The sequence below is a fragment of the Colossoma macropomum genome, unplaced genomic scaffold (assembly GCF_904425465.1).
Source record: "Colossoma macropomum unplaced genomic scaffold, Colossoma_macropomum, whole genome shotgun sequence".
Taxonomy (NCBI): domain Eukaryota; kingdom Metazoa; phylum Chordata; class Actinopteri; order Characiformes; family Serrasalmidae; genus Colossoma; species Colossoma macropomum.
The window spans coordinates 29,442,579-29,461,854 of NW_023494805.1; the positions used below are offsets into that span (position 1 = coordinate 29,442,579).

The window sequence follows — 19,276 nt, forward strand, 5'->3', positions numbered from 1 at the left end:
ATCATGATCATGTTTACCTTCATTAAATCTTAATCTGTAATTCTACAGCTTTCATTTTATTTGCAGTAAATGTTACCGGGTATTACACTGAACTGATCTGGAATTGTGTTCCAGCAGCATCGGATGGATGAAAATGTATTTTAGATCCGTCACAATATTTATTCAGACAGGATTAAAAAGAAGGACTTGTGCACTTTGAGTGATTATAAATAGTGTGCAGCAAAAATAGAAAAGTTGTTTCAGAAATGAATGACAGAATACATATAAAATAATATTTCAGACAGTGAGATGTTTTTCAAGTGTATTTTAAGCATTTGTGTGCATATGAGCTCAAGTCCCTGTATGAAGGGCAGCATTATTTGTTCCAATGATTTATTATTATTATTATTATTATTATTATTATTATTATTAGTAGTAGTAGTAGTAGTCCTAGCAGTAGCAACAATAATAATAATAATAATAATAACAATAATAATAATAATAATGAAATTACACACTTATGTAGCACTGAGAAAACACTTACAGACACATTTGTGATTATGTACTTCTACTGTGTCTGACAGTCTCACAAATAAGTAGAAAATTCTGAACTGGAAATTAATTCTATATTGTAGCATTTTTTTCTGGCAGCTGAGTTGCTGAATCTTCTATCTTTTAAGTGTCTATACAATTCCTTATAAGGCAATAAGTAATATGTGATAAAAATGTTTCCTACATCGAAAATTTAGGGTTGGCTTCTAGTTTAAAATTTAATTTTCTCACATCTTTCCATTGCAAACATATTTTAACTCCTCAAGGTTGAACTGCTTTATGATTTCTTAGACACGAATGAAATGATCAGTGGAGCTGAGTTTTTACCTCCATCATTATTACCAGGGCTGAAAAATGGATAGAGTTTCTCAGTGAAGGACTGACCAGTGAAAGAGTAGATATGAGATCTGGACTCCACATTATAAAAAGAAACCAGACCCTCCTCATAATCCACAAACACCCCCACCTTCTGGAGCTTCTCTCTCAGGTAGAGGGGAACCAGAGTAATATCATTAGCATCATATTTATTGCCTTTTCTCAAAGACACAGTCCAGAACCCATTCTCAGGGCTCAGTGTAATCATTCCCTTCCTGTTAACGGACTCTCTGGACACTCCTAAAACCCAATCAGTTTTGTCCCTGACCTGCACCTCATAGTAAAATCTGTCTGAAAAGAATCCCTCCTTTCCCAGGACATTAAAGCATGTATCAAATCTTTGTGAGTCATCAGGTCGATTTTGTTGTCTGCATGTGTGTCTCACTTGTTTTCCATCATCAGACAGGATGAGATTGGGATGAGCTGTATCAGGATCCAGCATCACATTCACTGAAAAAAATTAAGAACACTTCAATAGGAAGATCCAAATTTGGGCTGATTGATATATACGGCTTGGAAATGTGTCTTATAGGTCATCCGCCATTGTTGCAGGTTAGTTGGTCTAAGCTGATTCAGAGTACCTGCTTTCCCTGCCTTTGCCTGATCTGTAACCCATGAGCTCACTACCGTGTGGATCTACATAACTACCATATCAAAGCAATATCAAGGAAAGCAGAGAGGAAAGGAACTCAACTATGTGGATACAGCTATAGTTAAACCTCACATAGGAAGCATCACAGGGAGAGTGTTGATAAACATCAAACACAAGCTCATTTTATCACATAGATGTAATGGAATTAAATGTTCAACATAATTTAGTAAATTGATCGTGTTTGGTATCAGCCAATGAACGCTTCACAAACTCACTGTTGTCCAGCTCAATGGTTTGAGGTGAAGTAGTTTACGATATGACTAGGCTAGCATAGTCAGCTGAGGTGTCTGATCAGAATTTGTCTATTTTTCTTGAAGACTTGGGTGACTGGCCTTCTGGTGTAAACTTCAATCCACATGTAATTTACTGTGAATGTTTGTGGTGTTTAAATTGATACAGTACATTGTCATTAGTTTGCTAATTAACTAGGCTAGCAGTGCTTGGCGACCATGGTATATGCCAGTGGCAGAGTTAAAAAGCCAATAACTAAGAGAAATATGCTGATTACTGAATTAAATATGCCAGTAACTGACACAAATATGCCAATGGCTGGGTGAAACATACTAGTTATGCCAGGGGCTTAGTGAAATATCTTACTACGTTAGCTGAGTTCAATCTGTAGTGGCTGAGTTGAATAACCATTTGCGAACTGTACATGGGCTTTGAGTGACATGAAAATTCTGAATTAATTGAAAGAACAGACACTTAAGCCACACAACATCTACGATAATGTCTGGAAATGAAAGAGGCGGTAAAACTGGCATATCCATATCATTACTACACTTTGTATAGATTCACAATTGTTTTCCATATTCTGTTGCTTAACATTTCTCTGGAGATTGTTAAGATTTTTAAAAACCACAATAACACAACAATTGCTTTAAACTCCCACTGTGTTTGCAGCATATAAACAAAGATCAAACCCCGCTAAAATGGCAGGACAATTCCAGACTAGGGTGCTCTTACAGACATTCCTAATTTACATGCATAAAATGAATGTAAACGTGAATATGAAAATAACAGAAATGTACACGTACCTGCATACTCATTAGACCTCTTCAATTCTCTAAAAACTAGACACATCAAAAATATGAATTAGAACACTGGGTAGTTTAATTGTGAACAGTTAAGCAATCTTGCTCTTAGTACTCTGATGTGAAAGAAACTCACTTCTATATTGTGTTCTGTTGATTTTCTTTAAAATGTTCTTACCAGCTTCATACAGCTTCTCATTCAGACTCTTCTGAAGTTCAGACAGAGCTTTCCTCACAGTCTCTATGCTCCTAAGGGGTTCAACATTGATGTCAGTCCAGTTCTTGGTGTGTGGAGGTCTGCACAGTGATGGGTAAATCTACAGTCCAGCAGGAGAGAGGAGAAATCGCTCAGCATGGGCAGTGTTGTTGTGTGATGTGCTGCATTGTCATTGAGCAGATAGAGGGACACTGACCTGTAGGAGGTGGAGGTGGTCCTCAGTGTGGGAGAGCTGCTCCACCTCAGTGTCTCTCCTCTTCAGCTCAGTGATTTCCTGCTCCAGCTCTTTAATGAGGTCTTCAGCCTGCCTCTCTGCTGCTTTCTGCTTCTCCTCCATCACCTCAAGCAGCTCAGCCTGGCGTCTCTCAATGGAGCAGATCAGAGCAGTGAAGAGTTCAACACTGTCTGCTTTCTCTTTCTCTGTGTTTCTCTGATGGAAGAACATTTCACTTTAATGTTTCTCTATACTTGATCTAAATTCAATTTGAATATCATTGAGCATATCATCATGCTGGCATACTGTCTCACATTGGAGTCTTTACTCACTTTGCTGAGCTCTACTGAGTGTTTAATCTTTTGAAGCTTCTTCAGTCGTTCATGGATCATCCACTGCACTTTGGCCTGCATCTGCCCCAGCTGTGTCTATAAATGAGAGAAGGAAGAGCAGAGATACAGTTGTATGCAACAGTGTGTACACACCTGGTCAAAGGACATGTTTTGTAGATTTTGTAAGTAAACAGAAGTTAACACAACTTATTATCATTTATTTATCTCATTATTAATTATTATTAATTATCATTATCATTATTTTTTTCTAAAAAAATAAATGTAACACTTTATTTGCAGAATTTCATATATTGGAAAAATGTGGCATGAGTCAAAGATTGAATATTGTTTTATTTGATCCACCAGAGTTATACCTTTTTTGTTTTATTTATTTATTTATTTATTTCTGTGAGGTAAGATCATTACTCCACTCCGTTTGGGAGAATTATGGAGAAATGTTGAAATCAAGCCAAATCTGGAAGACTTAGAAAAATCTAGTCGACCAGTCAGGCCTGCAAAGCAAAACCCCCACATCACTGCCAAGGAACATCAGGAAAATTTGTCTGGCATGAGAATAGTGATGTACTGGCCTTCTGTGCAGTGTTGTTGGATGACCATCATCTACATGTTAAGTAAAATGGTAGATCTATAATGCTTTGGGGTGCTATGGCAACAAGTGACACAGGAAATGTCGTGGGATAGAGGAAAAAAGAAATCTACTAAATATCAACACATCCTGCAAGCTAATGTTCCATAGTGAAGAAACTGAAGCTTAAAAGAGATAAAATATTACAACAAGACAGTGATCCAAATTATCCATTAAAAATCAACCTTCAACTACTTCAAGGAATTAAAAAAAGCTTTGGAATATCCTTCACCATCCCCACACTTGAGTACTTTGAAAATGTGTGGGTAGATCTCAGTAAGATGACCTATGAATATTGCTGAACTAGAAGGGGAAAAAATTCAAGAACATAACTGTAAGCTTAGACCTAACTAATAAAGTTAAAAATAGCAGAACTGTGTCATATTTAAATATGTTCCATGTAGAAGTGGTGCCAACTTCTTTTCACTTAGAAAACAAAATGTGTACTTTGCTTTTTGTAACGTCGGATCATTATTCCACTCTGTTTGGGGGAACTTATTTGACACATGTATGTCAGGCGTAGGCTATTCCAGAGCATGATAAATTGTGTGATCTTTTAGAGTGTCTACACTCAACAGCCATGGGCTCATGTAAGTGGCTGTCTGAGGATTTGAAACTAAAGATAACTGACTGTGACAAAGCAAGAGAAAGCTACAAAAGATAACTAAACAGTAGGATCTGAACTTTCACCTGCAATTGTAGACATTGTTCTTTGACATGTACGAACCGATACTAGCCAGTTTATTAGGTATCTACACACATTGGGCATTTTATCAGAAACACCTACTAGGGGTGACAATCGCTTCAGGCCACACAAGGTGGTGGGGGTGGTAGGTTGAACCTTGTTCTGCTGGGTGTGGGGCGAGCATGTTAGACCCTGCACTAACCATTCCTAATGATACATCTTGTTCTTACCAAACAGAAAGAGACCATGTTGTGGATTAAGACAGAAATGCATTTTGGAAATCTATTCATCTAATCTTTGGTCAATGGTGGTCCTTTTTCCAAATATTTGTAGACATTCCTTCTATTATGTGAATTCAGCTACATTAAGGCACACCCATTACTGACACCGGCATTCAATAGCACACACAGCTTGTATAATCTCTACAAAAAGCATTGCCAATAGAATAGGAGCAGCAACATGTGAACGAAGAACCTAAGGACACCATACCCAATGCCAAGCATCGACTAGAGGAGTATAAAGCTGCCCAGCATGGACTGTGGAGCAGTGGAACTGCATTCTTTGGAGTGATGGAGCTCTATCCAATACCTTTGGGATGAGTTGCAGTAGTGTTTATGATAACTAATCACCCAACATCAGTACCTGACCTCACTAATGCTCTTGTGGCTGAATGCAATCAAATCCTCAAAACAATGTTTCCAACATCTAGTGTAAAGCCATCCCAGAGGAGTAGAGGCTGTTACTGCAACAAAAGGGGACAAACTCCCTATTAATAGCCTTAGTTTCAGAAGAAGCACTGGATGAGCCAGAGTGTATAAACTTTACATATATAGTGCATTATGGTAGGTGTACATGATGAAAATGGTCAATGAGTTTATGAGTGTAGGTAGAAGATATGCTCACTGGTATCTGATAAACAGGCAACAATGGTTGACAATGGTTAGGAAAATACATTGAGCATCCTTGTTGTGCAAGTCAGGTTCTGAGAAGTTTTAACATTTACCTTTGTCTTCCTGCTCTCTTCCTCTATCGGAACAGTGTTGTGTGTCTTGTGGTCTGTGTTAGTACAGAAATCACACACATACTTCTGATCAACTCTACATAACATTTCCAGGGGTCTCTCATGCTTCTGGCATATGTAGTCCCCCAGGTTCTTCACTGGGTTTATTAGCTTGTGTTTCTTTAAGGCTGGGACTCGCTCATGAGGGTAAAGGTGGGTCTTACAGTAAGACGTCAAACACATCAGGCAGGATTTAAGGGCCTTCAGCTTGACTCCAATGCAAACATCACAAAGAACCTCAGGGTTATCCAGGCCACTCCTTTTGAAGTGATCCACAGCTTCTCTCAGTGTTGTGTTCAGCTTGAATTTAGGGTCTACAAATTTCTCATTACAGAACGGACAATGCCAGTGTTGACTGTTTCTCCAGTGTTCTGTGAGGCAGGTCTTGCAGAAGTTGTGTCCACATGGAGTGGAGACTGGATCAGTTAATATATCCAGACAGATAGAACACAGGAACTGATCCTCAGACAGGAAATCACTGACTGAAGCCATGACTGGGCAACTGGACAAATCTAATGAAAAATGATTACAAAAAATTTAAATGGAATTTCCATGACAATATAAATCCACTCAGTGTTTAAGATTAAGTATGTTTGACACCAACAAACAAATTTAAGACATTTATTAACCCCTCATCATTCCTTGAGATGAAATGGGGAAGACATTTCAACAAAGTGAACAATGTTTCAAGGTATTCATTTTACAGTGTAATATGTAAGTCTATACCTTTACATCAGAGTTGAAATGTAGTGGAGTGATAGTAGTTGAGTTGAGACCAAATTAAATATTTTCAGAATATACAAATAAAAAGAAGAAAGCAGAAAAAAGGAAATTCATTTGTAGTTCATTGTGCATTCATTATCATTTATTATACATGATATATATTTCTTTATATATACATATATATTTATTTCATATGTTGGTAAATGCAACAATATATAACATATATCCTAAAAATATTATTCATTATTATTATTATATTATAGTCTTAGTCCAACTTTGCATTGTAACTTTTGGAAGCAAATGATGGTGAGGTCATTCTCTGGCACTTCTTCCCTAAAACATATTCACCACCTAAAGTCAGCATAAACCAAACAACATCTGTTTTTATTATGAAATAAAAACAACAGTAATAATAACATTCTGATCTGCCCTCAGGGGATATCAGAATTTTGGAACCGAAGAATTTTCCAAGTATTGTTGATATTTAATAACAACAGAACAAAACTAACCAGTTACCTCAAAATGATGCTGAGACTGAGACCATTATCTGATGCCTTTGGGACTAAGAGTACTGCAACACTCTGAATATGAGCTTTAAATGCACCAACATTCAACAATTTCCATCTTTTAAATAAAAAAGGACCCCTTTCTGCTATATCTGTTTCTTTTTCAGCTTTCCACTCACCTGTGTGTCAGTGTGGACTCGTTTCACTCACTCTCTCAGAATAAAGAGACAGCGGGAGAGAGCAGTTAATGTGACTGGTGAGACGGATCTCAGCATTATGCAGAAACTGTTTCCTGGTTATGATAATCACTCCATTCATTCCCTTTAAAATGTCATGTCATTACTTCCCCTTCAGTGACAGGAATAATCCAGGTATAATACATAAATAGGATCATATGTAGATCATGAACAAACAGTGGCACTAACAAAGGAACTATGTAGACTTTCATGGCACCTTCTAAGTTTGATATTTGCTATTTTTTAATATTCAATTGATAACTCATTTCAATTACTGTAACAGATAAGAATTTGTTTCCTCTATGTTCTTGTTTCAGCTCATACACAATACTGACCTCTTTACTGTCACAGGTTGTCTGAATATGAAATATCCAGGCATATGAATCTTTTATTTGATGTTCCAGCCCTTATTGCAATAGGAGCTGTCAGGTGAGTGATAGATTAGGATTTTGCTTTGTATCCTTGTACTTACACTTTTTCTCTCAAAGAATACATAAATCAGCATAATAAAGAGTGCTACTCAGAGAAGACACATGGGCTCTAATCCCACATGGACAAAGGTGCTGCCCCAAATGTTTGCTTTTTGATCTGGTTGTATAATTGCATAAAGAAAGGGAAGGCGGGAGGACAAAAAATGGCCTAAAAATGCAGAACAATGTAAAAGGTCTCCTATCTAAATTGTGTATTATTATTATTAGTTGTGGTAGCAGTAGCAGTAGCAATAGTAGTAGTATTGTTTGTATTTATGGGTATTATTATTAGTAGTATTGTTATTTTTAAATACTAACATTATTATAGCTTGAACTGATCAAACACGACATTAGAGGAACTGGTTGGTTATGAAGTCTACAAAAGGGTTTTATTACTGCAGTGGGACTTGTGGAATGATTCTGATTAGAGAGTAGAGGAAGAGAAGACACAGAGAGATTTCAGTTAAGCTCTTTAATGAGTCAGTCACTGACGGCTACCACATGTTTTACTGGACATGGGTGTGTTCCATAAAAGAAATCAGAAAGAAAAACAAAACTGTCTTATTAATAACATGGATGAAATAGAATTAAAAACCCATATAAATAATTAAAACCATGTATATAGTTAGAAAAGTCAGAAAATGAAAACATGCAATTGTTCAGGATAGTCAATAAAAGAAGCACATATTTGATTATCATCATAAGAATAACAAAACAGTGTTCTAGGATACAGTTAGGTGAAATATTTTCCAAATTCCTAAGTCTTCCAACTTTTAGATTTTACTCTTGGATTATCCAGTAAATATGCAGTAAATACAGAAAAAACAACATCTGATAACTATAACTGTGCTACTACATACAGAAAGAGAACAGCATATTTAATGTGGAAATGCATTTTCAGGGTATCTTCAGCCCTCCTCCTTTTGCCATGTATTTTTTTGACCCCAAAATGATTTGTATTCACGATATGTTTACTCCCTGTTTCAAAAACATTTTCTCAGTTTTACCTGCTATTGATGACATCTGAAGTGACACTATGTAAGATTTGGGGATTTGGAGACCTCTGTGGGGAAATGTGTGACTGCATGCAATGTGCAGAAGAACATTTGTAATGTCGGTTGTGCTTCAGTCCCCTTCCCCAAGTGGATCAATCTGATTATTGTGAGCGCATTGAAAAAGTAATCAAAGAGAACTCAGTCAAAATCGGTGAAGGACGTGTCTTTTGAGCACATAAGTAAATTATCTACAATTGTCATCATATCTTCATCAGTATAATGTTGATTCTGCATTTGAGAACTAAACATTTTTTACCTTTTTTTAATCCATTTGTGTAACATTAATAAGCTGTATGACATGGTCTAAAAACTCCAACAAAAATCCAACCCGACACCTCTGACTTTCAAATGACTATTTTGGGCTTTACAGGCAAACTCACAGCAGTGCTTGCACACTACATATTAGCATGTGGTTTTCCCTTCTGACTCAATTGTTAGCTCAAGCTTAACAATTCTTTCAATTAGGAATTGGAGTGTTGGCCTGACACTGCTGTTGAAAAAAATTCTAGGGGAAACACTGAAAAATATTTGCAATGGAAAGATTTTACTTTTTTATTAAAATAAAAATTTATTGTTAATTGTTGAAAAACTGCCTCAGTGTAGCCAGGCCTTTATATACATGAGAGATGATGAGTGGAGCTGAGTTTTTAGATCCAGAAGCCAAACCTGTGCAAAAGAATGGATAAAGTGTCTTAGTGAAAGACTGACCAGTGAAAGAGTAGATAGGAGACCTGCGGCCTGAGACCTCCACATCATAAAAGGAGACCAGACCCTCCTCATAATCCACAAACACCCCCACCTTCTGGGGCTTCTGTTTCAGAGAAAGGATCACACAAGAACCAGCACAAGCATAATACTTATTGCCATTCCTTAGGAGCACAGACCACGTACCATCTTTAGCATCAGGATAAACCTGCCACCACCTCTCAATGGACTCTCTGGACACTCCTACATCCCAGTCAGTCTTCCCACTGACCTGCACCTCATAGTAAAATCTTCCTGAGGAGAAACCCTCTCTTGCTAAGACATAGGGATCACTTCTAAATCTTTCAAGCTTGTATGGGACATTTAGCCAAGTGCCTGAATATCTCACTTGTTTTCCATCAGCAGACACGATGAGGTAGTTGTTTGCTGTATCAGGATCCAGAGTCACATCCACTGAAAATGTCAAACACAAAGAAGACATGTATTACTAATTGTGTTTTCATGCAGAATTATAATCTGTAATGACCTTTGTGTGAAGTCATTGTGAAATTAAAATTTTAAGATATTTTCCTCCCGTAGCTTAATTCAAAATAAAAAAAGATATTTTGATGGGAAATAACACTGGAACAATGTAGTGTACAATTACAGTCATTTACTGGCACCAGTTTCTCCCTGAACTCTCTTGTATTTCTACTGAACAGCTCGTATGTGCTCTAACATGAACCCAAAGCTGACTGAGGACCCTCAGTTTTAATACATTATGTAGAACAACATGTAAAGATACAGGCAAAGATAGCAAATCTATCTAGCTAGTTTCTGGAAGCAAATGCTTGAAACTGCAAGCAAACAGTTACATAGTAAATGATCACACTATTTTTCACAACAGTGTAGGAGTGTTCATTAATCACACCATGAACATTACATTACAGCAGTTACTGCACTTTAGGCCTGGGCAATATCTAAAAATAATTAGCACCATATTTTCTAGTTAAGAAATATGGATTCCATGCAGTTTTGTGAAAAAATACTGCCCTGTTCCAATTTCTTCTATTTTGGCATATTTGTCACACTGGAATGTTTCAGATCACCAAACTACTTTAAATATTAGACAAAGATAACCCAAGTAAACACAAAATGATGTTTTAAAATGATGATTCCATTTACTGAGGGAAAAATGCTGTTCACCCCTACCTGGTCCTATGTGAAATCAACCATTTAACCAAATTCAACTAATTTTTGGGCTCAATTTCTCGCACCATACCCAGGTATGATTACTGCTAGACCTGTTCAATCTAAACACCACTTAAACAGAACTTGTCTGGCAATGTGAAGCAGGCTAGGTCTCAAAAAGCTAGGTTAGGCTAGGTCTCAAAAAGGAGCACATGATATCTCATTCTAAAGAGACTCAAATACAGACGCAAAACAAAGTCATTGAAATTTATCAGACTGGAAAGGGTTACAAAACCATTGCTAAGGCTCTGGGACCCCAGCGAACCACAGTAAGAGCCATTATCCACAAATGGAGAAAACGTGGAACAGTGGTGGACCTTCCCAGGAGTGGCTGGCCTACCAAGATTTTGCCAACAGCGCATCAACAACTCTTCCAGGAGGTCACAAAAAAAACCCCACATGAACATCTAAGGTGCTGCAGGCCTTATTTGCCTCAGTTAAGGTTAATGTACACGATTCCACAACAAGAAAGACATTGGGCAAAATTGGCATCTATGGGAGAGCTGCAAGGCGCAAATCACTGCTGACCAAAAAGAACACATAGGCTTGCCTTGCATTTGCCAAAAAATATCTAGATGATACCTGAGACTTTTGGGCTAATATTCTGTGGACAGACGAGTCAAAGGTGGAACTTTTTGGAAGACATGGGTCCTGTTACATATGGCATACAGCCAACACCACATTCCAGAAAAAGAATATTATACCAACAGTCAAACATGGTGGTGGTAGTGTTATGGTCTGGGGCTGCACAACCTGGATGACTTGTCATAATTATTGGAACCACAAATTCTGCTCTCTATCAAAAAATTCTGAAGGAGAATGTCCGCCCGTCAATTCATGACCACAAGTTCAAGCGCAGTTGTGTCATGCAGCAGGACAATGATTCCAAGCACACAAGTAAGTTCACCTTAGAATGGCTCAAAGAAACAAAATTAAGGTTTGGGAGTGGCCAAGTCAAAGTCCTGACTTGAATCCCATTGAGATGCTGTAGCAGGACCTTAAATGATCAGTTCATGCTTGAAAACCCTCCAATGTGTACACACACAACACACACACACCGGCTGGGAATCAAAGCCAGGCCCTTCTGTCTGTGAGGTGACAGTGCTACACACTGCGCCACCGTGCCGCCCCCCTCAAACGTAGCCGAGTTCAAAAAATTTCTGCAAATAAGAGTGGGCGAAAATTCCTTCACAGTGTATTCCTTCAATAAATGGAATGATCATTCAAAAGCTGCATTTTGTGTTTACTCATGATTTCTTTATCTTATGTAAGTAGTAAACATGGCTAACGTGACATAGCCTGTTAATAAAAATGATTAAATTTTAAATCCGTTTGAGACGACTCATGTTGAAAACCAAAATGTTTACTGGATATTAATGTTTAAACAGGTGAGCTTTGGTGAGTATACCCAAAGGGGTTATAGAATAGTAAGCTGTAGTACAAACCCAATTTCAAAAAAAATTGAGACAGTAAGTAAAATGAAAATAAAAATGAAAACAGTACAAAGACAAGATATGTAAGCTTTATCTTATAAACGTCACTGTTTTTTCTAAACATATGTTCATATGTTCTAAAACTGATGCTTGCTAAAACATTGTGACAGGCGCAATTTAAGGTTAGGAACATTATGAAATGTTGGAAAAACATCCTAAAAAGGTGAAGCATGGCCAGTGCCCACCAGCAGGCCCATAGTTTTATTACCCACTTCTATAACCTAAGAATAGCTCAACCAGTTTGCACTGAAGTACCTGTAGTTACCGAATAATAAGACTTAGTATGTAATAAGCCTGGGATTTTAAAGATTTAAAGGGTCGTCTAGGAAAGACTTAGTCCTTTATGAGCCAAAAATGCATCGGAAAATCCAACGGTTTGAAAATAAAGTTCTTTAGCAAGTGAATTCAACGATTTTAAGGTATTTCACCCCCAACAGTGCATAATATTGTCAACAGATTCCTGGGATCCAGAGAAATCTCTGTGTGTAATAGACAAGGCTGAAAACCACAATTGAACGCCCATGACCTTTGACCACTGGGACAGCCCTGCACTAAAAACCTTCTGTCATTGATATCATCACATCACAGGCTTGAGAATACTTTGAAACATAGCTAAACTCAGACAACAGTCTTTAAAGTTTGATGGAAAAATAATAAGTGGTGTGCTATAATTAATCATGCTCAGTATGAACAATGAACTAACAAGTTAAATGAGTAAATTTAGATTTTTGGTCGACTGAAATGAATAAAATTTGTACATTTGAGTGTATCACTGTTAAAAGAAATTAAATAATAGTATACCTGCATAGAACAGGAGCCACAAGTTGTATGATTGTAATACAAGAAGGAAAACTAATGGAAGCATTATTAGAAGCACCCCTCTCCAGTCTGTAATAAGAAAAACAAACAAAAAGGAACTGTCAAAAACAGTTAACCCATTCATGCCCTACAACTATATTTAATATGATAAATTAAAGGAATTATCCACACAACTTGTTCTGATTGTTCTAAAAAGATAACATATTGTGTAGTTATTTCTTGGATAAACATCTAACAGCACTCTTTTGAATGTTCTAAGTTACATTTAACAACCACTCTTCTTTACATAATTTGGATTTTCTGTTAAAATCAGTTGTCCCATGTGACAAAAAGATTATATGATAAGCGGTAAAACACTTTTTAGCCATATGGTTGATTATTTGAACATTTTCTTCAGATGTGTGCTAAGGCAAGCTCAGAGAAAATATGGACCAGAAGAAATTTAAAATTGTAGATATGTACATTAATGGGTTAATCAAGCTATCAAACTGCCAAAAATACTCCAACAACTCTGGTAAATTAACGTTAGATGGATCACTGTACCTGCTTCCTTCTGTTGACGCCTCAGCTCTAAAAACACAGAATAACATGATCAGCAATGCCATTTTTAATAAATATGTATACCATATAAGTATGCTTTTGCTAGTGATGGTGAATTGAATATGTTAATTTGTTACTGAAGTAATTCATATTTTCTGGTTTTATTATATGAATATGTCCATTGATTAATTCAGTAGTGTAGAACTGTACACTACTTAACACAATCTGGTCTGTAATTGAGATCTCAGATTAATAATATTTTTCATAATAAATGATGAGCAGCCCACATATTTCTGCTACAAATGAAAATGGATTGTTTTCAGCGCCTCCTGTTTATGAATGATTCAGTCAAACATGATGGGAGTGCAAATGTTACAATGTACCTCATGGGCAGTGGGTTAGCTATAACAGACTTGGGGGCAAGTTCTTATTCCTCAGAAAAGTCTGATGGATTAATGCAAATAAAATTATATAAAACAATTCTCTGTTTGAGACATTAAGTTAAATACACAAAATATCTGCATCAACATGTAATATAATTACTCAAAAGGCTGGAAAATTTATATAACATAACATAGAAAAACAAATAACAGCACAATAAAACTGATGTCTGTAGTAATTCTCTGATAAATCTGTGAATAAAAAGTTCCCAAAATACTTTTGAATTTACATAGGACCGCGACCATATCTGGACTAAGCGGTTAATGATGATGATGATGATGATGATTTTATATAGGAGTATTTGGATTTCTTTTATTGTTAACTTTAGGAGGCTTGTCTGTAACGTTGTGTTAATAACCCCGCCGTGTGAAGGCTGTACTTTAGCCTTGCTAGCTCCCACTTTGAGCTGATTACCTGCTTCAAAACAGTGATATATTACAGCCACAAAGAAGGTGATTAAAATAATATAGGTATAATCAAGATATTGCAATCCATAACACTGGAAAAAGTTACTTGATGGTCCTAAAACGGTCTTTGGGCTGAAATGTCTGTTTGATTACTGACAAAATTGGCAGATGACATTGTTATGGGAATAGGAAAAGAACTGTTTAACTACATACCTTTGCATTTTTTATGTTTTGCCATACAACCAGTTTTAAAGTAGTGTAAAATATGATTCATTCATATACACAAAAAGAATGAAGGCACCACTATATATACAGCATGTATATGTATGTGACATGTTACACCTGACATTTTGGGAATGTTTACATAAAACCCACAAAATAAGCAAGTCACCATTATAGGGCTAATAGAGTTAATAGCTAGCTATCATGCAAGCATGGTCATGAAACTGTGGAGTGCATCTTAAAGCAGGTTCATTTTATCCCCCATATTACTGTTGTTTTAAATGAAACCTACTTCAGGACAAAACTATTGAACCTAAGGGGATACACGAGGATATAAAAACAGCACAGTTGGACAGTGTTTTTTGAGCTACATTTGGTGCTCACTTACTTAATTTCTGTATTTCTTTATCCATTTCATCATTGAAGGTTGTCTGAAGCTGTGAAAGTGATCTCCCCAGTATCTCCTCACTGGAATGAGTGTTGAGCCTGATGTGAGTCCAGTTCTTGGTGTGTGGAGGTCTGCACAGTGATGGGTAAATCTACAGTCCAGCAGGAGAGAGGAGAAATCCCTCAGCATGGGCAGTGTTGTGTGATGTTATTGTCATTGAACACACAGAGAGACACTGACCTGAAGTTTTTGGAGATGATCTTTTACATTTGAGAGTTGGTCCAGCTCCGTATCTTTCTTCTGTAGTTCAGTGATTTCCTGTTCCAGCTCTTTAATGAGGTCTTCAGCCTGCCTCTCTGCTGCTTTCTGCTTCTCCTCCATCACCTCAAGCAGCTCAGCCTGGCTTCTCTCAATGGAGCGCATCAGAGCAGTGAAGAGTTCAACACCACTTGCAGTTTTATCATCTGTGCTTTTCTAATGGGAGAAATGAGGTCATGCTGTTATCACCTCTAGCAACAGCTCTGTTAGCAAAATCATGAACATCAAAAAGCAATGTTTGCGAAATGTTTCAACTCTCACTTTGCTGAGCTCCAGTGAATGTTTGATCTCTTCCGTCTTGTCCAATCTGTCCTGAATCATTTTCTGCACTTGTGTCTGGATTTTCTTCCTCTGAGCCTGTGGACAGCAATGATTTTATGACCATTTACAAGAAACCTTATTACTTGACCAAATTGAATATGCAGAATTGAAGATGACTTTCCTTTTACTTAAAAGTAGCTAAGATGGCCAAAGAACTTTAACATATTGAATCACATTTTTTATGTGAGTACATAATTTTTACTCCTCAGATTAGCCAATAAAACGAACTACGCACTTTTTGAGAAAATGTTTTGGAAAAGCTAGTGACCACTGAGAAGCTGCACAGTCAAAATATTTACATCAGTTGATCAATCAAATGATAAACTAACAATAAAATTAACTGAATAGACAGTGATTTACACTGTTTATAACCTGTTTATAACATGGGGTTTAATATAGAAAAGTACATATTTTTGCTAGGCAAGCAGTGTTTGTTAAAAGGCTAGGCAGTGCCAGTGGCTGAGATAACTATGCCAAATAATAAGTGAAATCCACCAATGACCAAGAGAAATATAGCAATAATAACTAAGTGGAATATGGCAATAACTGAGTGAAATATGACAGTAACTAAGTTAAATCATAGATCGTATGAATTGTCTCTGGTTAAATATGCCAGTACTCAGTAAATACTCCTTAAAGTATTAAAGTGGAATAAGCATTAGTAAACTGTACAGGTACTTTAACATATCAGCTAGGAAAAAAGTCTATGGGTGAATCCATGCTGTCAATAAGGCTAATTTTATCATTATATAGTAGCTTAAAGTTGGTTAAGATGCGCTCCCTTTTACATCAATCTCTGTAAGCTCTCACGGTGTATGTGAGGATTTGTAGTGTGTAAAAATTATCCCATCATGCATTGTGATGTGATGTTGATTACCAAGCTCTATGTGGTTTGCAGTGTCATGTTAGCATCTCACTTTCCCACATTCACTTTCCCACACTGAGTTTAATACTTTACAGCTCTACCTTAAACACTGACTTTTAGAGCTTGCAGGACACGCATGTTATCAATTTTTACTTTGTATTTTCCAATTTTAAGGGAATCTTATGGTAAATACATAAAGCCTAACTGTGAGTATTATAAGTGCTTATTAGCCTGTTTGCTTTTGAAGGTTGAAAAAGTATGAACACAGTATTTTGAAAATACATCAAGACATCATTTTAATCATTACCTCCAATTCACCACTCGCCTCTTCTATAGGGACAGTGTTGTGAGTCTTGTGCTCTCCTTCAGTGCAGAAAAGACACACACATGTCTGGTCATCTCTGCAGAACAGCTCCAGGGGTCTCTCATGCTTCTTGCATATGTAGTCCTGCAGGTTCTCCACTGGGTCAGTAAGTGTGTGTTTCTGGAGAATCTGAATGTTCTTATGTGGCTCTAGATGAGTCCCACAGTATGATGCTCCACAATTAAGACAAGACTTCACAGCCTTCTTTTTGACACCAGTACAAGCATCACACAGGACTTTGGTTAGTTTGGAGGGACTGTCCTCTGCAGAGCTGCTGGCATTGAGCTCAGCTGATTTTCTAAACTGAGCAGCTGTTTCAGAGATGAAAGTGTTGACCGAGAGATCTGGCCTGTTCTCAAAACTCTTGTTACACAGTGGACAGTGCCAGTGGTCGCTGCTGTCCCAATATCCTCCAAGGCATTTTTTGCAGAAGTTGTGTCCACATGGAGTAGAGACTGGATCAGTAAACACATCCAGACAGATACAACACAGCAACTGCTCTTCAGACACAACGCCACTGGAACAAGCCATGCCTGAGGAGAAAAGATTGGAGGTTTGACTCAAACACTAAGGAGCTCTAACGCACACAGTTGAAGAGTAAAACGCATGGCTAAAATGTCTGCAAGGATAAGCATGGATAACAAAAGCAGAACAGTACTTTTAGACAGTGGTTTTCTGGGTTACATTTGTGCTCACTTACTTTTATATCCATGTCATTGTTGAGGGTTTCATTGGCAGAATGTGATATGAAATAGGAAATTGTTGCCATACACAACGTTACAAATTCTTGTAAACGTGTCTATATTTATATAAAGCTTCCCTCTTACGGATCGCCACTCACTCTTTCATACCCACGTTACGTGATTTGCAGTTACGTAAACTCTTAACACACCTACCTGGATTAAATACCACTCATGAACAGAAACAACAGCAGCTCTCTCTGCTTATCATCACTTACCTGAGCGTTCACACTTGTTCCAGAACTTGTTCAAAACATTAGCAGCCCAGAGCTCGTAATAGAAGTAAGTTTCACTTTCGTTTCTGTATAATAGCTCAATAGCTCCCCCTACTGTCCTATGTGTCTTCCTCCTCTTCCTATTAGTGGGTTGTTGTGAGTGAAAGAGAGAGAGATTTAGGATGTATGAATAGTCAGGTTACTACAACGTGTACATATTTAAAATATTTAAAATACATATTTACATCAACTCTTTCAACTTTTATTTCATTAATTACAACAAGGGATTGCATTCATTTGTTAGACGCAGATAGGTATTTGTAGATAAGTCAAATATGCTCTTATTTTGTTCTATTTTCTTCTGTACTATCAACATTATTACACCAGTTTTTTACACGTCTGTTAGTGTGACTGTGCATATATGTACACACACACACACATACATATATATATATATATATATATATATATATATATATATATATATATATATATATATATATACATACACATGCTTATCCTTCTGGGTCATGGGGGGGCTGGGCATATATTATATATATATATATATATATATATATATATATATATATATATATACATATATACACACATATATTACATTTATATTTATTCAAAACACTAAATGATGTAGGTGCAATATTCCAAGGCTCTGCTAGTACATGTGGCTTCAACCTAAGAAGTCAACTCTAGTTCTCTGTTGATCCTTTAATTATTCCTGTTAGGGGGTTTTCTTGCGGAGCTTGACAGTTTGATTTGTTGTACCATGCATATACAAAGTTTAGTCAAACACTGTACCCATGTGTGCCCACTAAGTACACAGACACAGGATCCTGGACCTTTATAACCTACCGACATGAGCTGTGTGAAAGTTTTTCCTGATGGATCTAGAACAATTTCAAATAGATAAATAGATTTGATTGCAGAATACAATCTTCCTCGCAAATCTCTTTTGACAGGCTATTAAACCTGTTCTCTGTTTCAATCGACATATTTTCCATTTTCATTAATATTCACATTGCATGTGATTTTAGGATTAGATATTATTTTGCACTCTGGGGGACTGCTGTTTTTTACAGATTCAGTTCAAGTTCACTGTCTTTATATGCATATACACAAGCACAGAGTATAATAAAAATAATGAAAAAATCACTAGTGTGCTAAAATTACAACTACTGTAACACCCAGGGATTCCCAGAGATGTTCAAAGATTTTAAGTTGGTGGTTCTGAAATATTTACCATATATGTGATGTACATTGTGATGCCATGCTAAATACTAAGAGCTTGTTTGAGATGAACTGGCCTTGGTGGTCAGTGAGAGTAGCTGGGTGCAGTTAAGGGAGGAACCTTACCCACAACGCCCCACGCAAGCCACCAGCTCTCACCCTGTTCACATATCATTTCTCTGAAAACTATACAATTAAATTTCACATGTGAAAATAATAATCACACA

At 36.9% G+C, this 19,276-nt stretch overlaps 1 protein-coding gene across 1 annotated transcript; it reads right to left on the minus strand.

The window, feature by feature from the left end:
• Positions 1 to 499: 499 nt before the first annotated feature.
• On the minus strand, positions 500 to 17,908 carry LOC118825394. Its single transcript, XM_036595981.1, has 14 exons — positions 17,808 to 17,908; positions 16,793 to 17,382; positions 15,561 to 15,656; positions 15,222 to 15,455; positions 14,982 to 15,132; positions 13,527 to 13,553; positions 12,966 to 13,052; positions 9,313 to 9,894; positions 5,690 to 6,258; positions 3,356 to 3,451; positions 3,006 to 3,239; positions 2,771 to 2,909; positions 2,596 to 2,631; positions 500 to 1,356 (listed from the first exon to the last, which is right to left on the minus strand). Exons 2-14 carry the CDS (start codon positions 17,378 to 17,380, stop codon positions 809 to 811), a joined length of 3,387 nt encoding a protein of 1,128 aa, XP_036451874.1. The 5' UTR covers positions 17,381 to 17,382; positions 17,808 to 17,908; the 3' UTR covers positions 500 to 808.
• Positions 17,909 to 19,276: the final 1,368 nt, after the last annotated feature.